Source organism: Amborella trichopoda, chromosome 3 (genome assembly GCF_054954075.1).
Source record: "Amborella trichopoda isolate Santa Cruz 75 chromosome 3, AtrichopodaSantaCruz75HAP2 v2.0, whole genome shotgun sequence".
NCBI lineage: Eukaryota > Viridiplantae > Streptophyta > Magnoliopsida > Amborellales > Amborellaceae > Amborella > Amborella trichopoda.
The window spans coordinates 61,592,117-61,607,660 of record NC_142338.1 but is presented as its reverse complement, the minus strand read 5'-3'; the positions used below and the strand labels follow the sequence as shown (position 1 = coordinate 61,607,660).

Genomic DNA, 15,544 nt, shown 5'->3' with positions numbered 1-15,544 from the left:
ATTGAAAGGTTTTTCAGCATCGAACAACATTTTCCAATAAGTTCTCGGGTGCACCTTACTTCTATGGTATAAGGTAGATACCTTATATGAACTTTTTCCTTTCGGGAAGAAGTCCAGAATTTGCAAAAAGGCTATCTACCTTCGCTAGAATCACCCCCAGCTGTTTGTACCAAATGTGAATGATCTTATAAACAATATGTTATTTTATAATTTGTTCAGCTACGTTTCAAGCTCAAAGCAAAGTGTAACTTAGTAAGTGAAAGTTTTAATTCTACATGACACAGTGACAAGCTTCTTTGTAGTTTATATGCATGATATTTCCTGGAGGAGATTTCTTTGTACTGAGTTTTGATGGCAATGTTCCAAGGGATCAGCATATCTCAGGCTATGGGGGATGGTTTAGGGATCCTCTGGTCATACCAAGGCAGGATGCACCACTGTGAGGCTGAGCTTTGATCCTTGAGGATGGGGGCTTCGAGACTTATCCCTAGTCAGCAGAGAGTGATTACTGAAGGAGATTTAGCTAATGTCATCAAGTGGTGTACTTAGCCGGACCTTATTCCTTGGAACTTGAGCCCATTATGGATGAGATCCTCCTTTCTCAGCAGGAGTGAGAAGTCAGCTTTGCCCATGTTCGTCGAAATTTCAATACGGATGCAGAGAGAGAGACAGAGAGAGTTGGGTTTTCTAGCTACTTTCAACTTGAGTGTGTGATTGTGAGGCCAAGAGGGGCTGGGCCATGCCAGTCCATAATTTGAGCCACAGTCTATAATTTTAATTGGCCAAATTTTTAAGGACCCGGTTTTTATGCGGCCGAGCCCACATATATAGAAATGCGGGCCTCTTAATAAATCCATTTTTGAGATATATTTTTTGGGCTTAATTTTTAAGGACATGTAATATCTAAGATGTTGATCATGAATATGAAAAAATAAATAAATTTTTAAAACTAAAAATAATAATTTTAGTAAGAAAACATTTGGACCGTTAACCTACTTGCATCCATCTTTAAGATGGATGCTTTACACCTTTTGGACTGCATATGTAGTCATGCGGTCCAGCCCGCATGAAACAATTTTTCAATTTTTAATCAACCTTCAACTACAATGAAAATTGTTCTGTTGTATTTTGTAATTATGGTTAAGCCTTTTCAGAGCTTTGTGACCTATCTTTTTTTTTAGTTGCGATTATTATTGTTCACTGTCATCATTATCATCATCTGAGTCTTATCGCTGCTTGAATGTTATTCTACCGCTATGTTCTTTCAAGGGTTATACCCTCAAGTGCCAGTACAATGCTTCACTTGCGGGAAAACACCCTAATATGAAAATATAACAAAATTCAATGTGATTAATTTAAATTGTATCAAAATTTCAAAACCCATCAAATTCTCTATTTGGTTCTATGCCATGATATACGAAATTTCCAATATAACAAAATTCAATGGGATTAATTTAAATTGTATCAAAATTTCAAAACCCATCAAATTCTCTATTTGGTTCTATGCCATGATATATGAAATTTCCAACACCCAATCAAGTTATCCGAAAATTGATACTTTTATTTTGCAGTCCACTAGTGTTATTCAAAGAAGAGGAAATGCCCAAAATTGAGTTTTTCACCATGTAATTGACAAAAAAATTGTTACGCACTGACCCCCATATTGTCATTGATTGGAAAGTTATGGGCTTTTTAGACCCTTCCCAAAAACATAACATTGGAGTCCAAAGCGGTTCTTTTTCCAAAATCGCGTCTAAATCAGAAAGTTAGTTTGATCCAATGCCAATGTGTCTTAAATTTATGTTTGTTAAATTTTAGTTTGGACCCGTTAAATTAGACCAGACCTTTCACCTACACAGTCACAATCCAATCCAAATGACAATAGGTAACATATGGCGTAACCAAGTACACATAACCTTGTGGTTTTTAAAGGAAGAAAGAGGATCAGCAGGGAACATGTGCTTGATTTTGGATTTCAAACCTAACTTCTTGAAATCCCTTGCAGGAAACAAAGCTTGCCATCCACAAACTCTTCCCCTCCTTTTGACAGGGGAATTTTTTTTTTTTCTTCAATTTATTTGACAGGTTAATAATGTATGATCTGAGGGAACACATATTTTATGTGTTTCCAAAGCCTGGAGGAGGATAGAACACAAAAAGTTGGTTAGCATATAGGCCTACCCCTCTCCTCATGGGACTAATTCACTCATTCTCAGGTGGGAAGAAGAAAAATGATGTCTAAGAACCAGGCATTGCAGATGGGTTGCAATACAATGCTCTTCTTCTTCTACTTCTTCATTTTTCTTTTTTTTTGAAGTTAACCAAAAACTCTTAGACTCTGCTTCTTTTAGCCTTAAAACAACAGTTAACTTCCATATTTATTTTCCATCATCCTCTGGTGAATCTTCCCCTTGGATCTTATCATGGTGCTTCTATTTGGTTGGCTGGTTGGTTGGTTTCATTGGGTGCTTAATGTTTCTCATCACGAACTTTGATTTCTCCTTTACTTCTAGGGAAATGTATGTATGAAACAAAAATAAGACGCAATACTAAGGATTGGTATACTTTTGGGACGAGGCCTCAAATGTTCGAGTTTTTTTACTCCTGTTTTGCCATGATATAAAACACTGGTTCGAAGGTGCAACCTATTAACCACTATTCTGTTGTGAAAAGGGTATTTCTAAAGTAACGTTTTGGGACTTGGGCTTTTCTTGGGCGGTATGAAAAAGTATAAATATCGAACCACCTTGTACAACCTACAACTCAAGTGGGTAAAGCAGTTCCAAAATTGTATCTTTGAACCAACCAAACACGGTTGATTTTGGTCTTAAGAGCTGTTCAAAAGTTTTATTTTTCGATGGTAGGAAAGATGGGAAAAATAAAACAAATACTAACAGCTATCGAGAATGGATCGAACTAGCTGTTTGTTGGTTTGATTAGACTTGATTAGTCTAGTCTAAAATAAAAATAAAATTAAAATTAAGTAAAAATATTGTTCCCAATGGTTTAGGTGGGCCGATTCTACCGGGCAATATTTCTTTAACATGTTTTACAGTTTTTAAGGTATTATGCATAATCGTTTTAGAATCCAGTCTAATAGGTGATAGGAACAAACGCCAGGCCCGCCCTATCTGATATGATATTGATAACAAACTCCTCCCCATCGCCACCCATCCAAAATCCTCTTTTCTTGGGACCGTGAATCACAAGCTGTCCTCAAAATCCGCTTCACACGTTGTGTACGTTTAATTTTATATACACAAGCGGTCAACGACCGCAGATCCAACGAGTCTGTCACACATGGCATAATATAACACGTGGCATCACTCTATGGAGGCTTAACAATCCGCACGTGTCGAGGAGGCGGGGCACGTGGCTGGCCCAAGAGAGAAACCAGGAGCTTTTTCATCTTATCCGCATGCACGCCTCCTTTCGATCTCCACACACACACACACACACGCTCTCTCTCTGTCTCTCTACATTGGTTATAATCCCCCATCTTCCTTTCCTTTCCTTTCCTGCGTCTAATCCCCGCATACTGTGCCAACTCTCTGTCATCTCATTCACCATGGCACTTCGCATTGTTTATGCCCTCATCTTCCTTTCTTTCTCCTGTGCTTGCTTCAAGCTCCTACACCTCCTTCTCCACCCTATATTTCACCACCACTTCACCATCTAATGCCCCGCCCCTATCACCACTCTCCACAATCTAATTCACACCTACCATCCACCGGTATTTTCTCAACACACATAATTATGGGGTTCAATTTTGCATCGGAGCATAGGTGGGCTAGGGCTTTTCAAACCTCTGCTTTCTACTTCTCCAATGACAAAAGTGAAGCTTCATGGTGGCTTGCAATAAAAATAATGGCAACCCAAGAGTTGATTAGGGTTCTCTCTCTTTAGGGTTTCCAGTAATCCCATCCATGCAAGTAAACCAGCTTCTTTCAGTCTTTGAGAGACTTGCTTTCTTCTTTATGGTATAGATGGTGAGCTCAAGCCAAGAAAACAATAAATTTTCCTCTTCTTTTATCAATATTTCCCGCTACTAGGCAGGCGTTTTTTTTTTTATTTGGGTTCAAGGTTTCTTTTTATGATGGGATTTGGGTTGCTGCAAAAATGTAGAGTGGTTTTTTTTGGGGATCCTCTAATCGGATTTGGGTTGCCGCAAAAATGTGGAGAGGCTGCTTAGAAACAGCGATAAAATGACAGAAAGGAGCCCTTGAGCGGACTTATGGTGTAATGTGCAAGGCACTTTCAGGACTTTTATGGTCTTTTCTTGACAGATATGTCAGCCAAGCTACTCAAAGGATGTGATGAACAGAGAATCAGATCTGGACGGTGGGGATGGGATCGACCTTTTAGGATCGTTTTGGTCTTTTGTCTCTTGTATATCTCAGATGACCTAGGGCTAGAATGTGGGACCAGCCTTTGAGGGCTATTTTGGTCTTTTCTCATTGCGACTTTTGAGTGGCCCTCATTTGCATTTGTAACTGTATTTGTTTTGCCTGTAAGATTTGCTTGTTTTTCGCCTCCTCGAACGTTCTCTACATAAATTACAAAGGATATAATGTTGTGCTCTAGCCATCGAAATGATGACAAAGAAAACAAAAAAGTGCACAAAGAGGTCATGCATCGTGACATAAATGAAGGAAAATGATTTGACAGGGCTGCAGCCCTATCAAAATAAGTAAAGCCACACCTCTTAACTCGTTAAAAACTGCAATTCAAAGTGAAAAATATTTAAATTGACCATCTCAGCTTGAACACCATGGTTAAAAAAAAAAACAAGTTATAAAAATAATGCATATTGCAACAAATCTACACCATTTCATTTCCCCTTAAAAATAAGTGCTAATCCTATAGAAGGTTCAAATTTTATTCTTGATGATGGAAATTGATTTTAGAGCCATTCTAAAAATTTCCGACCCAAAGTGCTTTATCCAAAAAGTGCTTTATGCATAAAGATTTGAAGTACGGCCTTATTTTGTTTTTGAAGCAAGGCTTTATTTTGTTTTCATAAACCCTAGGCTGTATAGAAACTTCATCCATAAAGAAGGAAAATCATTAACATTAAAAGGGAGTAAAAATGAGAGAGTGCATAAGCATGTTTCCCTTTTCTTCTATTTTTTGAATGTTTCCCCAAGTCCAAGAAGGGTAAAATGATCTGTATAAGACTTAAAGAAGGGGAATCATTAACAGTACAAGGGAGTAAAAATGAGGAAGTGCATAAGCATGTTTCCTTTTTCTTTTTTTTGAACGTTGAATGTTATAAGAATGTTCCCCTTAGTCCAAGGAGGGTAAAGTAACCTGCATGAGACGGTGAGATAACCCCTGGTTGTCACATGTGATGTGAAATTGGTTTGCTAATGGTAATGGGATAAAAGCTTTTCGAACTTTGCAAGAAAGGGCGTACATTTAGCTACCCACAAGTTCAAAAAATATTCTTCCAAACTTTGGGTAAAGAAAGGAAACACTCTTTAACTGCATGAACAATTAGGAGAGATTGTGATAACCCTTGGTATGGTCTTGTAGTACAGAGTTACCGTATTTTAAAGGGTTACGTTAGGGAACTCATTCAGTTGAGTATTTGCGTGTTCAACATTTTTAGATATTTAATATTCTTACCCTATAATGTACTAACATTTTATCTAAGTGTATTTTAAGTAATTATTCCAAGGTAAAATAGAAATTCATGATAGACAAAAAAACATTTTATTAATTACAGTGGAAAATAACATCATCCATATGAAGCGTGACATCAGCCCCGTAGAGCATTAAATGCCACTGAATTTTTATAGAAATATCTATCATACCCCTCCTAATGATGATGTTCAAAAAAAATTGTACTACAAAACAAAAGTAATTATTGTAAAAAATATTGAGTACATTTAATAAATATTCATTATAAATGCAACCATCTAATTATTGAAGTTTGAGCTTAGTCAATAGAATAAATGCAACCATCTAATTTCACATCTAATGGTCAAGATTAATTGCAACTACCTTGTACCAAAGATAAATGATCTCATTATACATTTTCCCTTTAAACAATTAAAGCACAATTCCAAACTTTATCATAAGATGCAATTTTCCTATCGAGATTTTTAGGATAGCTCGATAATCTATTTTGTCTCTAATTATAAAATTTGGAACTATAAAAATGGTTTAAATCAAGAAGATTTGTAAACCCATGAAAATCTTGAAAATAGACGGTTTCCATATCCATACATCTTGATGTCGTGATGATCAATTAGATGGTTTTCCAGCATTAAAATAACCTTTTCTGATGGATATTTGATGTGCACCTTAATTCTACAATTTCTAAGTGTCAACATTATATAAACTTTTTTCAATAATTAAACACCTTCAAAATTTAAAAAGAAAAGAGTCCCTCGAGACAAATACATAGGTGGCTTTAATTAAGCATAAAATTAGCAAAATGGCATAGTATATGATAAGAAAAGGCGAAAAGGAGTGAAGATACTCCCAGATTATTATACCTGGGAACATAACAAGAATTATTTCTTTAACCAAGGGGAAAAATTGGTTGTCAAATCCTTCCGTACTCAGAAAAACCATCCCGTATGTTGTCCATTTCTGAATCCATCTAACCATGTCTGATGCAAATGTACCCATATGAATCCATCAAAACTCTCCGGCTGCCAAATCATGGTTAAAACGTCATTAAAAAATTGTAGACACCCCCCTTGGCACAAATCCAAGGGCAAACAAAAATAAGTTAAAATGTCAAATTAAATGTTGAATTCCCTTGCAAAAATAAGGTTGAATTGGGTTAAAAAGGGAAAAATGAATTCACTCAACACACAGCATCATCTACCCTCTAACATCTTGCCAGAACAACAGGCTACCATCTCTCACCAAACAAATTGCCCTTTAAATCAGTTGACTTGATTTTATAACATGGGTAGTTTCAGTGAACCAATCAATTCACTAAAGGAGGGACGAGTTTAGTATGCTGTAGTAGAAATGAGTATATGACTTAATTGAGTCCAGATTAGGTAGAAGCATCCCTTGCTCTACTACGAAATCAACCCATTTAGAGAACTTAAAAAACTAAACATTTCATTAAAAGAATCCCAAAAAACGAGCCGAGTGCAGGGTTGCGTTATTATCTACTGCTATTTTTGGGGGGGTGGGAGGGAGGGGGGTAGGTCAGTGGCAGAATTCGAACATGGGACATCGGAGCCATCAGCACCTCTATGCTAGAAGCCCATGACCAAATCCTTAAAAATTGTATATTACTAGTTAGAATATGATATAGACTAGAACTGGTGATGATTCCAACATGCTTACCTGTAACTGGAGTAACACCGTAGTAAGACAGCAACGGCGCTCTTCATCTGCAACAACATCAAGGGAAGTTAATTCGCATTTTAATTCAACCAATAGAAGTCAATTCAGAAGTTAGCATCACCAAAAAAACCAAGAATGACAATAGTAGTAGGATGAGTAAATATAGCAATCATAACAATACAACAGAAAATGATTGCAATGAACTTGAATTTGGATAAGCTTGACAAAATTGCCCATCAAACAAAATGATGAGCACTAAGTACTGCTTGTTGTAGGGACTTCATAACTACAAATTTGTTGCTAGATTAAGAATTCTGGGTCATACCACTCAATTATGCCCTAAAGGACGGTGCTGATTTCTTCTGATAGTAGTCAATTTTAGAAAAACAGAAAAGAAAAGAAAAAAGCTCAAATATTGACTTAATGGATGATCTAGATTCGTCCTAAGCAAAATGCCTCTTAAGCATATATATCAAATGAATCAAAACTATAATCCAACAAGTTATAACAGAACAGACGCCTCGGACATGCATCTGAGGTCACGTGGGTCTTAGTGTGGTGGTGGGAGGAGCAATGGATGCAAACAATAGTACTTATAAAAATTCTAATGATAGTGATCAAAGTTGCAAATAATAACTGTAATAATGACAGCATGTTTCACTAGGGCACTAAGCTTGGTGCTCTGCCCACCTCAAAAATCACTTATGAGGTGTAGGAGGGATTTAAAAATTTCCCAGACTATTTTGACACCCCAAAAATGGTTCAAAGAAAAATTGGATTTGGAGCTCCAAAAATTACCAAAATACATTGCAACTCTAGAATCCGATCAGAACTGTCCATTTCAGTGGGCAAGGCAATTGATTGAGGATATCTAAAGGTCTTTTATAGGTATCAAACTTCAGAGAGACTGAATTTGAGAAAGTCTGAAAATCTTTTGGCTGCCCCACACCTCAAAAGTGGTTTTTGAGATGGACAGAGCACCAAGTTTGGTGCCCTAGGTGGAACACGCTATCATTTCCACTATAATAATTATATTAGAAGTAAAAAGCTTACGACCAGCAACAACAACAACTTGACAAAAAAAGTTTGTTAGGGATAGTAGAAATACTCTTTGATAACAACAAATGACATTATTGGTTATTATTATCATAAAATAATAATAGTAGTAGCGACAGCGTATAGTAATCCTAATAAGTAATAACAACCAGTAAGTACTGTGTCTCTTCTGCATTTCATTTTCCTTTTTCTTTCCATGTGTGTTTTTATATGTCAATGTGTAGGCCAGGGGTTGAAATCCACACCCAAGTGTTAAGGCAGGGATCAAGATGAAAAGGTCATGGCTCCTGAACAAAGTTTTTGAACTATTTCTCAACCAGCCAAATAGATCGAATTAGGAACCACTGCTCTTTAGGTTCGTGAACACTGTACCTAACACTAATTCAAACACAAGGTCAACACCCAACAAGAAGGTTGAAACTTGGTCTTTGTACGCTAAAATTGCATAACAAGTTCTCAAGCGAAGAAGACAAAAAATTCATTGGATAAGCTCCACAATTTCAGCTAAGCCCAAACACTTCACTACTTCAGCTAGTGCATCTCCAAAAATCCATGTAGCAGACGACACATTATTAAAAGAATCACTGAAATCGAGTTGCATGAAGCTTGTACCCAGATAGCGTTCCTGCTGTCAACACAAATGCTCTTTTTTCATGATAGAAAACTCAATACCAATGCTCTTTTAATAATTCGCAGATGTTTTTCCCAGGACTATCCACATGTTTGAGATTCATGCATCACAATGTTGGAAAAATTTTAGAATCACATGGGTGGAAATAGATACAAGAAACATTTATAGCAGCATGCGCATGAAAGCACAATAGTATATGGGAGTTCTCATTGTCATGATTACAATTGGAGAGAGAAATAATAATTGACATCTTTAAGCAATGCATTCAATTATTTATGAGCACCAACACGATTTTGATAAAAGAAATAACAGAACAAGAAGCACTCACCAACCATTTCCCATTTATCAAACTTCACGAGCCATATATCTGAGCCAATTTGGGAAGACGACACTTTGTCAACCCATACACAGAATTTCTTCCCTTGTTTATCCCCATAACATGAACCCAATGCATTTATGCATTCATGAAGTGGTTGCTCAAATCCCCATGGGTGGACCGCTACTCCATTTGGTTGCTGTCACACATATCTTCAGAAGTAGTTAGAGGCCTACATTATGATTTATACAGTAATTTAACAAAGCATAGACAATGAAAACAGCTAAATGAGTTACCAAATGCCTGCATTCTAATTTATGCTTTAGAAACAACAGAAAATATTAAAAAAAGTCCCTGTTTCAGGAAATTGTTATATGTCAAAGAGGATCCTGCAGAGAGCTAGAAAACATACACACGTTCTTTTCAAATCCTGGAGATGACTCTCTGCATTCCCAACTTCTCCTCGACGCCATTTCTCATACAAAGTATAGAACTTCACTATCTCATGCGCAGGAGTCAAGGTTCCTGACTTTGATTGAGAATAGTCTGTAACATCCCTGGGAGATGCACCAGGGCCCAATCCAAAATGACCTATAGCTTGTATTATTCCTGCTGCACACTTTTCGGTTGCATGAATTACTTTAGGATTGTGTTTGGCATTTTGTGAATACCAGTGCAAAAGCTCCTCTTGAGCATTGCTGACCTGCCATCCAAGAAAAATACAAAGCCCTGTTCACTTAGCAGAAGTGAACAAATTGTTTCTGAAAAAAGAAAACACAGTTTATTTTCTTATTTTCATCAATATGAGAGAACAGATAAGTGGATGATGGTAAAAAGTTTGTGAACTCTATGATACTAACCATTACACCATAAACATCAGGAACACTAAAAAGCTCTGCATCGTTGCCAGAATCTCCACAGACAAGAGTATTTACTGGAGGCCTTGCCTCAGACTTGAACTTTTTGAGCAAATATGCCAAAGCCTGTCCCTTCCCCGCTTCTTGTGGCAATACATCCAGATCCATCCCACCACTGTATATTATCTTGATGTCCAACTGCCAAATGAAGGAGTGGAGTTCAAATGTTCGACTCACATTAATAATGTCATCTATGATGAATAAATAACCATCAGAGAGAATTTAATTCAGATTGAATCAAGAAAAGACAATTCCTTGAAGAAGTTAAGTTATTCTATAGAACTTGTGAAGATAAGAATCCAATACTATCAAACAGGATGTGGGGGTTCCAGCTCAGTTAGAACTTAGACCCACCAAGTCCAGTCTGATTTTAATAACGACTCATTAATCGACTCTAATTTGAAGGATGGAATCTTACGCCGCGCTTCTCCAGACGCTCAGAGAGACTTTTCATGATTTCCTGGACATGTTCCTTCTCTACATAAAAGCTAACCTTGTGAGGCCGCTGCTCTGTTCCTGACTGCATTCAGTTTTTCAACAATCCAAGCGACAATTAGTTAACTTCAAATAAAATCAGTTTTTCAACAATTCAAGCAACAATTAGACCTTAAAGTCCAAATGACAAAGACTATAAAAAAGTAAGCAAATTCTAAGAGTTAATACTAGGAAGTATACTTTCTCAGATCACAATAATTTAGACATAATGAGCAAACCTGAAACTGAAGTTGGGGAAACTTAGCAGTCTCCTCAATAACAATGTTCCTATCCCACTTTTGATTCAAAAACTCTTCCCAACCATCATCAGGGACCATTGATTCCCCATATGTTATCTCTGTCCCCACCGACATTATAGTTATGTCAGGAGTCAGCATGGGTTTCTCCCTCCTCAACTGTTTGTAAAGGGTTGGCGATCGTCCAGTAGAGAAAACTAACAAGGAATCAAGTCGGAAATTGGCTTCCCATAAGGCATTAAATTGGAGAATTGATAAGTTTTCAGGATCATGATGGTCCACCTGCAAGAATTGATATAACCAGCAATAAATCATTTTTGTCAGCTGATGGAAAACATTGACAAATAAAAAAGAAACTGTAGATTTTTACAGATGAAGCTTAAGTTCGCATCAATCGAAAAAGAATAAATGAAAGTAAATTCCAATGAAACTTTACCATGGTATGGTCGAGATCTGAAACTATCATGAGACGAGCCGGACCATTGAGCCTGTCCATATTTGCACAACCAGTGACCATCCTGAAACTCCAGAGGAAAATGCCATCCACATATGAACCTCATTTCTCTCTATCAATTGTCTAAACCAGCGTTTTAAAAAACGCCGAGTCGAACCGGACTCGCCCGGTTCGACTCGAAAATAGTGAAAAGGGACCGGATCGCCCAAAAAATCGGAAATCATCCGGTTCTAGAGAGAGCTGGACGATTCTGTACAGTGAATCGCCGATTCACTGTACGGAATCGGCGAGTCCGAACAGTGAATCGGGGATTTCGTACGGAATTTTTTTATTTTTTTATTTTTTTTTATTTTTATTTTTTTTATTTTTTTATTTTTTTATTTTTTTTGTAATCCATGATAGATTTTTTTGTAATACTTGATCGAATTTTTTGTAATCCATGATCGAATTGTTTTTGTTTTTTTGTAATCCATGATCGAATTTTTTGGTTTTTTGTAACCCATAATAGAATTTTTTGTAATCCATGATCGAAATGTTTGTTTTCTTTTCTTGTAATCCATGATCGATTCTTTTGTTTTTTTTTTTTTTTTTGTAACCCATGATAGAATTTTTTGTAATCCATGATCGAATGTTTTGTAATACATGATCGAAATGTTTGTTTTTTTTTTGTAATCCATGATCAAAATGTTTGTTTTTTTTTTTGTAATCCATGATTGAATTTTTTGTTTTTTGCTTTTTTTGTAACCCATGATAGAGTTTTTTGTAATTCATGATTGAATTTTTTGTAATCCATGATCGAACTATTTTTTTCTTTTTTTGTAATCCACGATTGAATTTTTTGTTTTTTTTTGTTTGTTTTTTTTGTTTTTTTTTTTTTGTAATCCATGATCGAATTTTATGTAATCCATTATCGAATTTTATGTAATCCATGATTGAATTTTTTGAAAATTTTTGATTTTTTTTGTTTAATCGATGATCGAATTTTTTTTTGTAATCCATGATAGAATTTTTTGAAAATTTGTGATTTTTTTTTTTAATCCATGATCGATTTTTTTGAAAATTTGTTTTTTTTTTTTTAATCCATATTATTCAAAGAGAAAACGAGAGAGATGATGATTCTGAGGCCACCCTATCCCAGCCATATTATTCACATATCGAGTCCCAACAGCAACAGTGTAGGGATGAGCACGAAATACTGTAAATTAAATGCTGAATGGCGGTTCATGCAGGGAAAGAACATATCAATATTCGCATATTCATTCAAAAACATGAAAATTCTTAATGGAGTACCCTCATTTTTTATTGAATTCCTAAAAAATAATATTTATAATGAATTTTAATAATTTTTTTGAATTTTTTTTAAGCTTTATTATGACCGATTCACCCGATTCCCGATCCGAATCGCCGATTCGCCGATCCGGATCGGTTTTTTGGAAGCCCGACCTGGTCACCGATCCGTTTTTTAAACCATTGGTCTAAACATATATATTAAACAAATAATTCATCATCATCTTCATCATCCAAGCCTTATCCCGCTTATTTGCGGTCGGCTACATGAATCTTGTTCCTCCATTCATATTAAACAAACAATTCCAGCAAATAAATACAGTTTTACACTATACAAGGTTTCAATGCAAATTTGGCACAAGAAAATTAATCGAAGCACATGACCCATAGAATATAAAAATTTGTTTAAACAAAAGAAGAAGACATTATGTACTCCCTCAATGTATAAAGAATATCCATATGCATAAATATCATTAAAAAAACTCAAAAAAGTAAAAAAATTACATGAGAAGAAAGAAGACTCCCCAGCATATACAACCAATCGAATTACAAAGCAGCATAAAACCTTTCTGATAACCACCTAAATCTACATATACAAGGAAGAATAAATAGGAGTGTGACTATCGACTTTCTCGCCACTCCTATTCTTCCCTCCAAATTTCCTAAAATATCTCCCTCTCTAAACTCCCATCCCTAAAATCTCTTTACTTACAAATCTATTTGATTTGTTGGGTATAAAGCCCATATAGCAGTCACATTTTTGTATGGTGCCCGCCACATATACATCTTGTAGATCTTGTACAATATAGTCAATTTTCACACAAAAAAATCCCTGTGATTTGTTGTTTAGCTTCAATGAAAGTCAAAAAGAATTATCTCTGTCTCTCCTTCAAAATCTATTTATTTTATATCTCAATCCCGGGTTTGAAAGAATAACAGGTTATGGAGAATAAATAAGAGCGGGAAAAAGTTGTTACTGAAATATTTAGAAAGGAATTTTGTATGCTGATCATTATTAACAAAATTGAGAATTCCCATTAGACTCCTTAGCACATCCAAGAAAAGAAACTCGAGAAAAAATAAAAAGGGTTATGTATTAATGACAGAAAATAAGAAAGGTGACAAATTAACTATTAATCAAATTAAAATTTTCTAAAATTATTTTTCTATAATCTCTAAGCAAGAGCATTGTTAACACATGTTCCATCAGCTAGTATACCATAATGAGGCAATAATACTATCCATCTGGAAAAACTACAAAATGGAAATAAGTAACAATAACATGGATTATTATACATTGTTGTTCATAGATGAAATGCAAATTTTTATCTTATCAGATAAACTAAGTACAATTTGTAATACACGTGCTGAAAACATCTCAGCAGATAAGCATAATTAGTTTTATTAAAATCTGCAGTTCAGTAGGAAGAAAGTCCTTAGGCTCAACAGGAAAACACAATTTGAAACTCTGCAAAAACCAACCAAGCCTAATTATATCCAATCATCATAATTTCATGCATTATATGAGCAAATATAAAGCCCTAAAATTTCCATGACAAATTGGTACAATGTTACAGTGAGCCATTGCTTAATTAAGGCACTAGAATTGTAAAATTTAAGGAGGAAATTGATAAAAAAAATTAAGAACAATATATATACATGCAGGGGGTACAATTCCATATCCATATGAAATCACAGCGAATTTACAGATAAATTCAATAAAAGGATTACTATTCATGAGAAAATTACTGATCGACGGTATGATTTAATTAGCTCGAAGAAACTCAATAAGATTCATGCCATCCATCATTGATCAAGCAGATAAATCTCATGATACATATCCCATGCAACTAAGTGAATACAAAAATTTCGGTCTACAAAATAGTTATTCTCTCCATCAAAAAAAAAAAATCCATGACTCTGATAGCATCATACAGAGAATCGATGAATTGCGATAATGGAATCTTACCAGATTGAAACTATTTAGGTGCAAAGAAAGATCTCGATCATCTACAAATTCCTACAAAATGCAACAGTTCATAAAAAAAAAAAATCATATAGTCGAAAAAGAAAAGGAAAAATCAGATGAAGATTAGTGAGGAAGTAGCAGAGAGCTATTTGACCAAATATTCCGCTGGATATCTGGGAATCCTAGAGCTTGAAACTAACGTGTATACGCCTGGTTTTGGGGTTTTGAGAAACGAAACTTTGAGCTTCAAATGACGGTTTTCTGTGGCCAAGTTGGAGCTATAGATTAGGGTTTTCTGTTACAAACGTGAGAGAGCATTTTCCCTCCATTGCTCTCGCGCTTCGTTGCGAAGCATTTTAGCAAAGAGATAAAAGAGGCCCGCACTATTTAAGAGCAGTTGCAAGTGCCTGCGATATTATGTTGTAAAATGGCTAAAGTACCCCTACTTTTTTGCCCAAAGGGTGCAACGATTCCCCACCTCATCTGAAGTGTACAAATTAGTAACAATCTTTATTGTATTATCCACTTTAACCTTGTATTTATTAATGGTTTTTTTTTTTTCTTTTTCTTATTGCATTTTTTTTGTGGTTTATTTTATGGGTAAAGGGTTGTGTTTTGTATAAGGTTGCAACCTAAAAAATCAAATGAAGGTGTACTTCTAAACCTTATCCTGAGATTCAATTTTAGTGTAAAAAATTTTTAGGATGGTGAGAGAATCTTTTTTATCTTTAATTATAGAATTTTGAACTCTAAAAATAGTCCAAATCAAGTAGATCTAAAAATACATAAAAATATTGAAAATAGACGATCCTGATAATGTGTTGCAAGATGTATTATTTTTAGGACTTTAAATCTCCTTTTTTTTT

At 35.4% G+C, this 15,544-nt stretch overlaps 1 protein-coding gene across 4 annotated transcripts; it reads right to left on the bottom strand.

The window, feature by feature from the left end:
• Positions 1–5,243: 5,243 nt before the first annotated feature.
• LOC18421607 (Sucrose-6F-phosphate phosphohydrolase family protein) lies at positions 5,244–15,039 on the bottom strand. Of its 4 annotated transcripts, none has more exons than XM_011628811.3 (10): positions 14,833–15,039; positions 14,679–14,729; positions 11,405–11,486; positions 10,951–11,250; positions 10,656–10,757; positions 10,181–10,375; positions 9,733–10,023; positions 9,333–9,519; positions 7,318–7,364; positions 5,244–6,662 (listed from the first exon to the last, which is right to left on the bottom strand). In XM_011628811.3, exons 3-10 carry the CDS (start codon positions 11,483–11,485, stop codon positions 6,570–6,572), a joined length of 1,296 nt encoding a protein of 431 aa, XP_011627113.1. In that variant the 5' UTR covers position 11,486; positions 14,679–14,729; positions 14,833–15,039; the 3' UTR covers positions 5,244–6,569. The 4 variants fall into 4 exon arrangements, with proteins under 4 accessions (XP_011627113.1, XP_088718209.1, XP_011627172.1 ...); XM_088862083.1 differs by having other exon boundaries at positions 14,679–14,719; XM_011628870.3 differs by having other exon boundaries at positions 14,879–15,039.
• Positions 15,040–15,544: the final 505 nt, after the last annotated feature.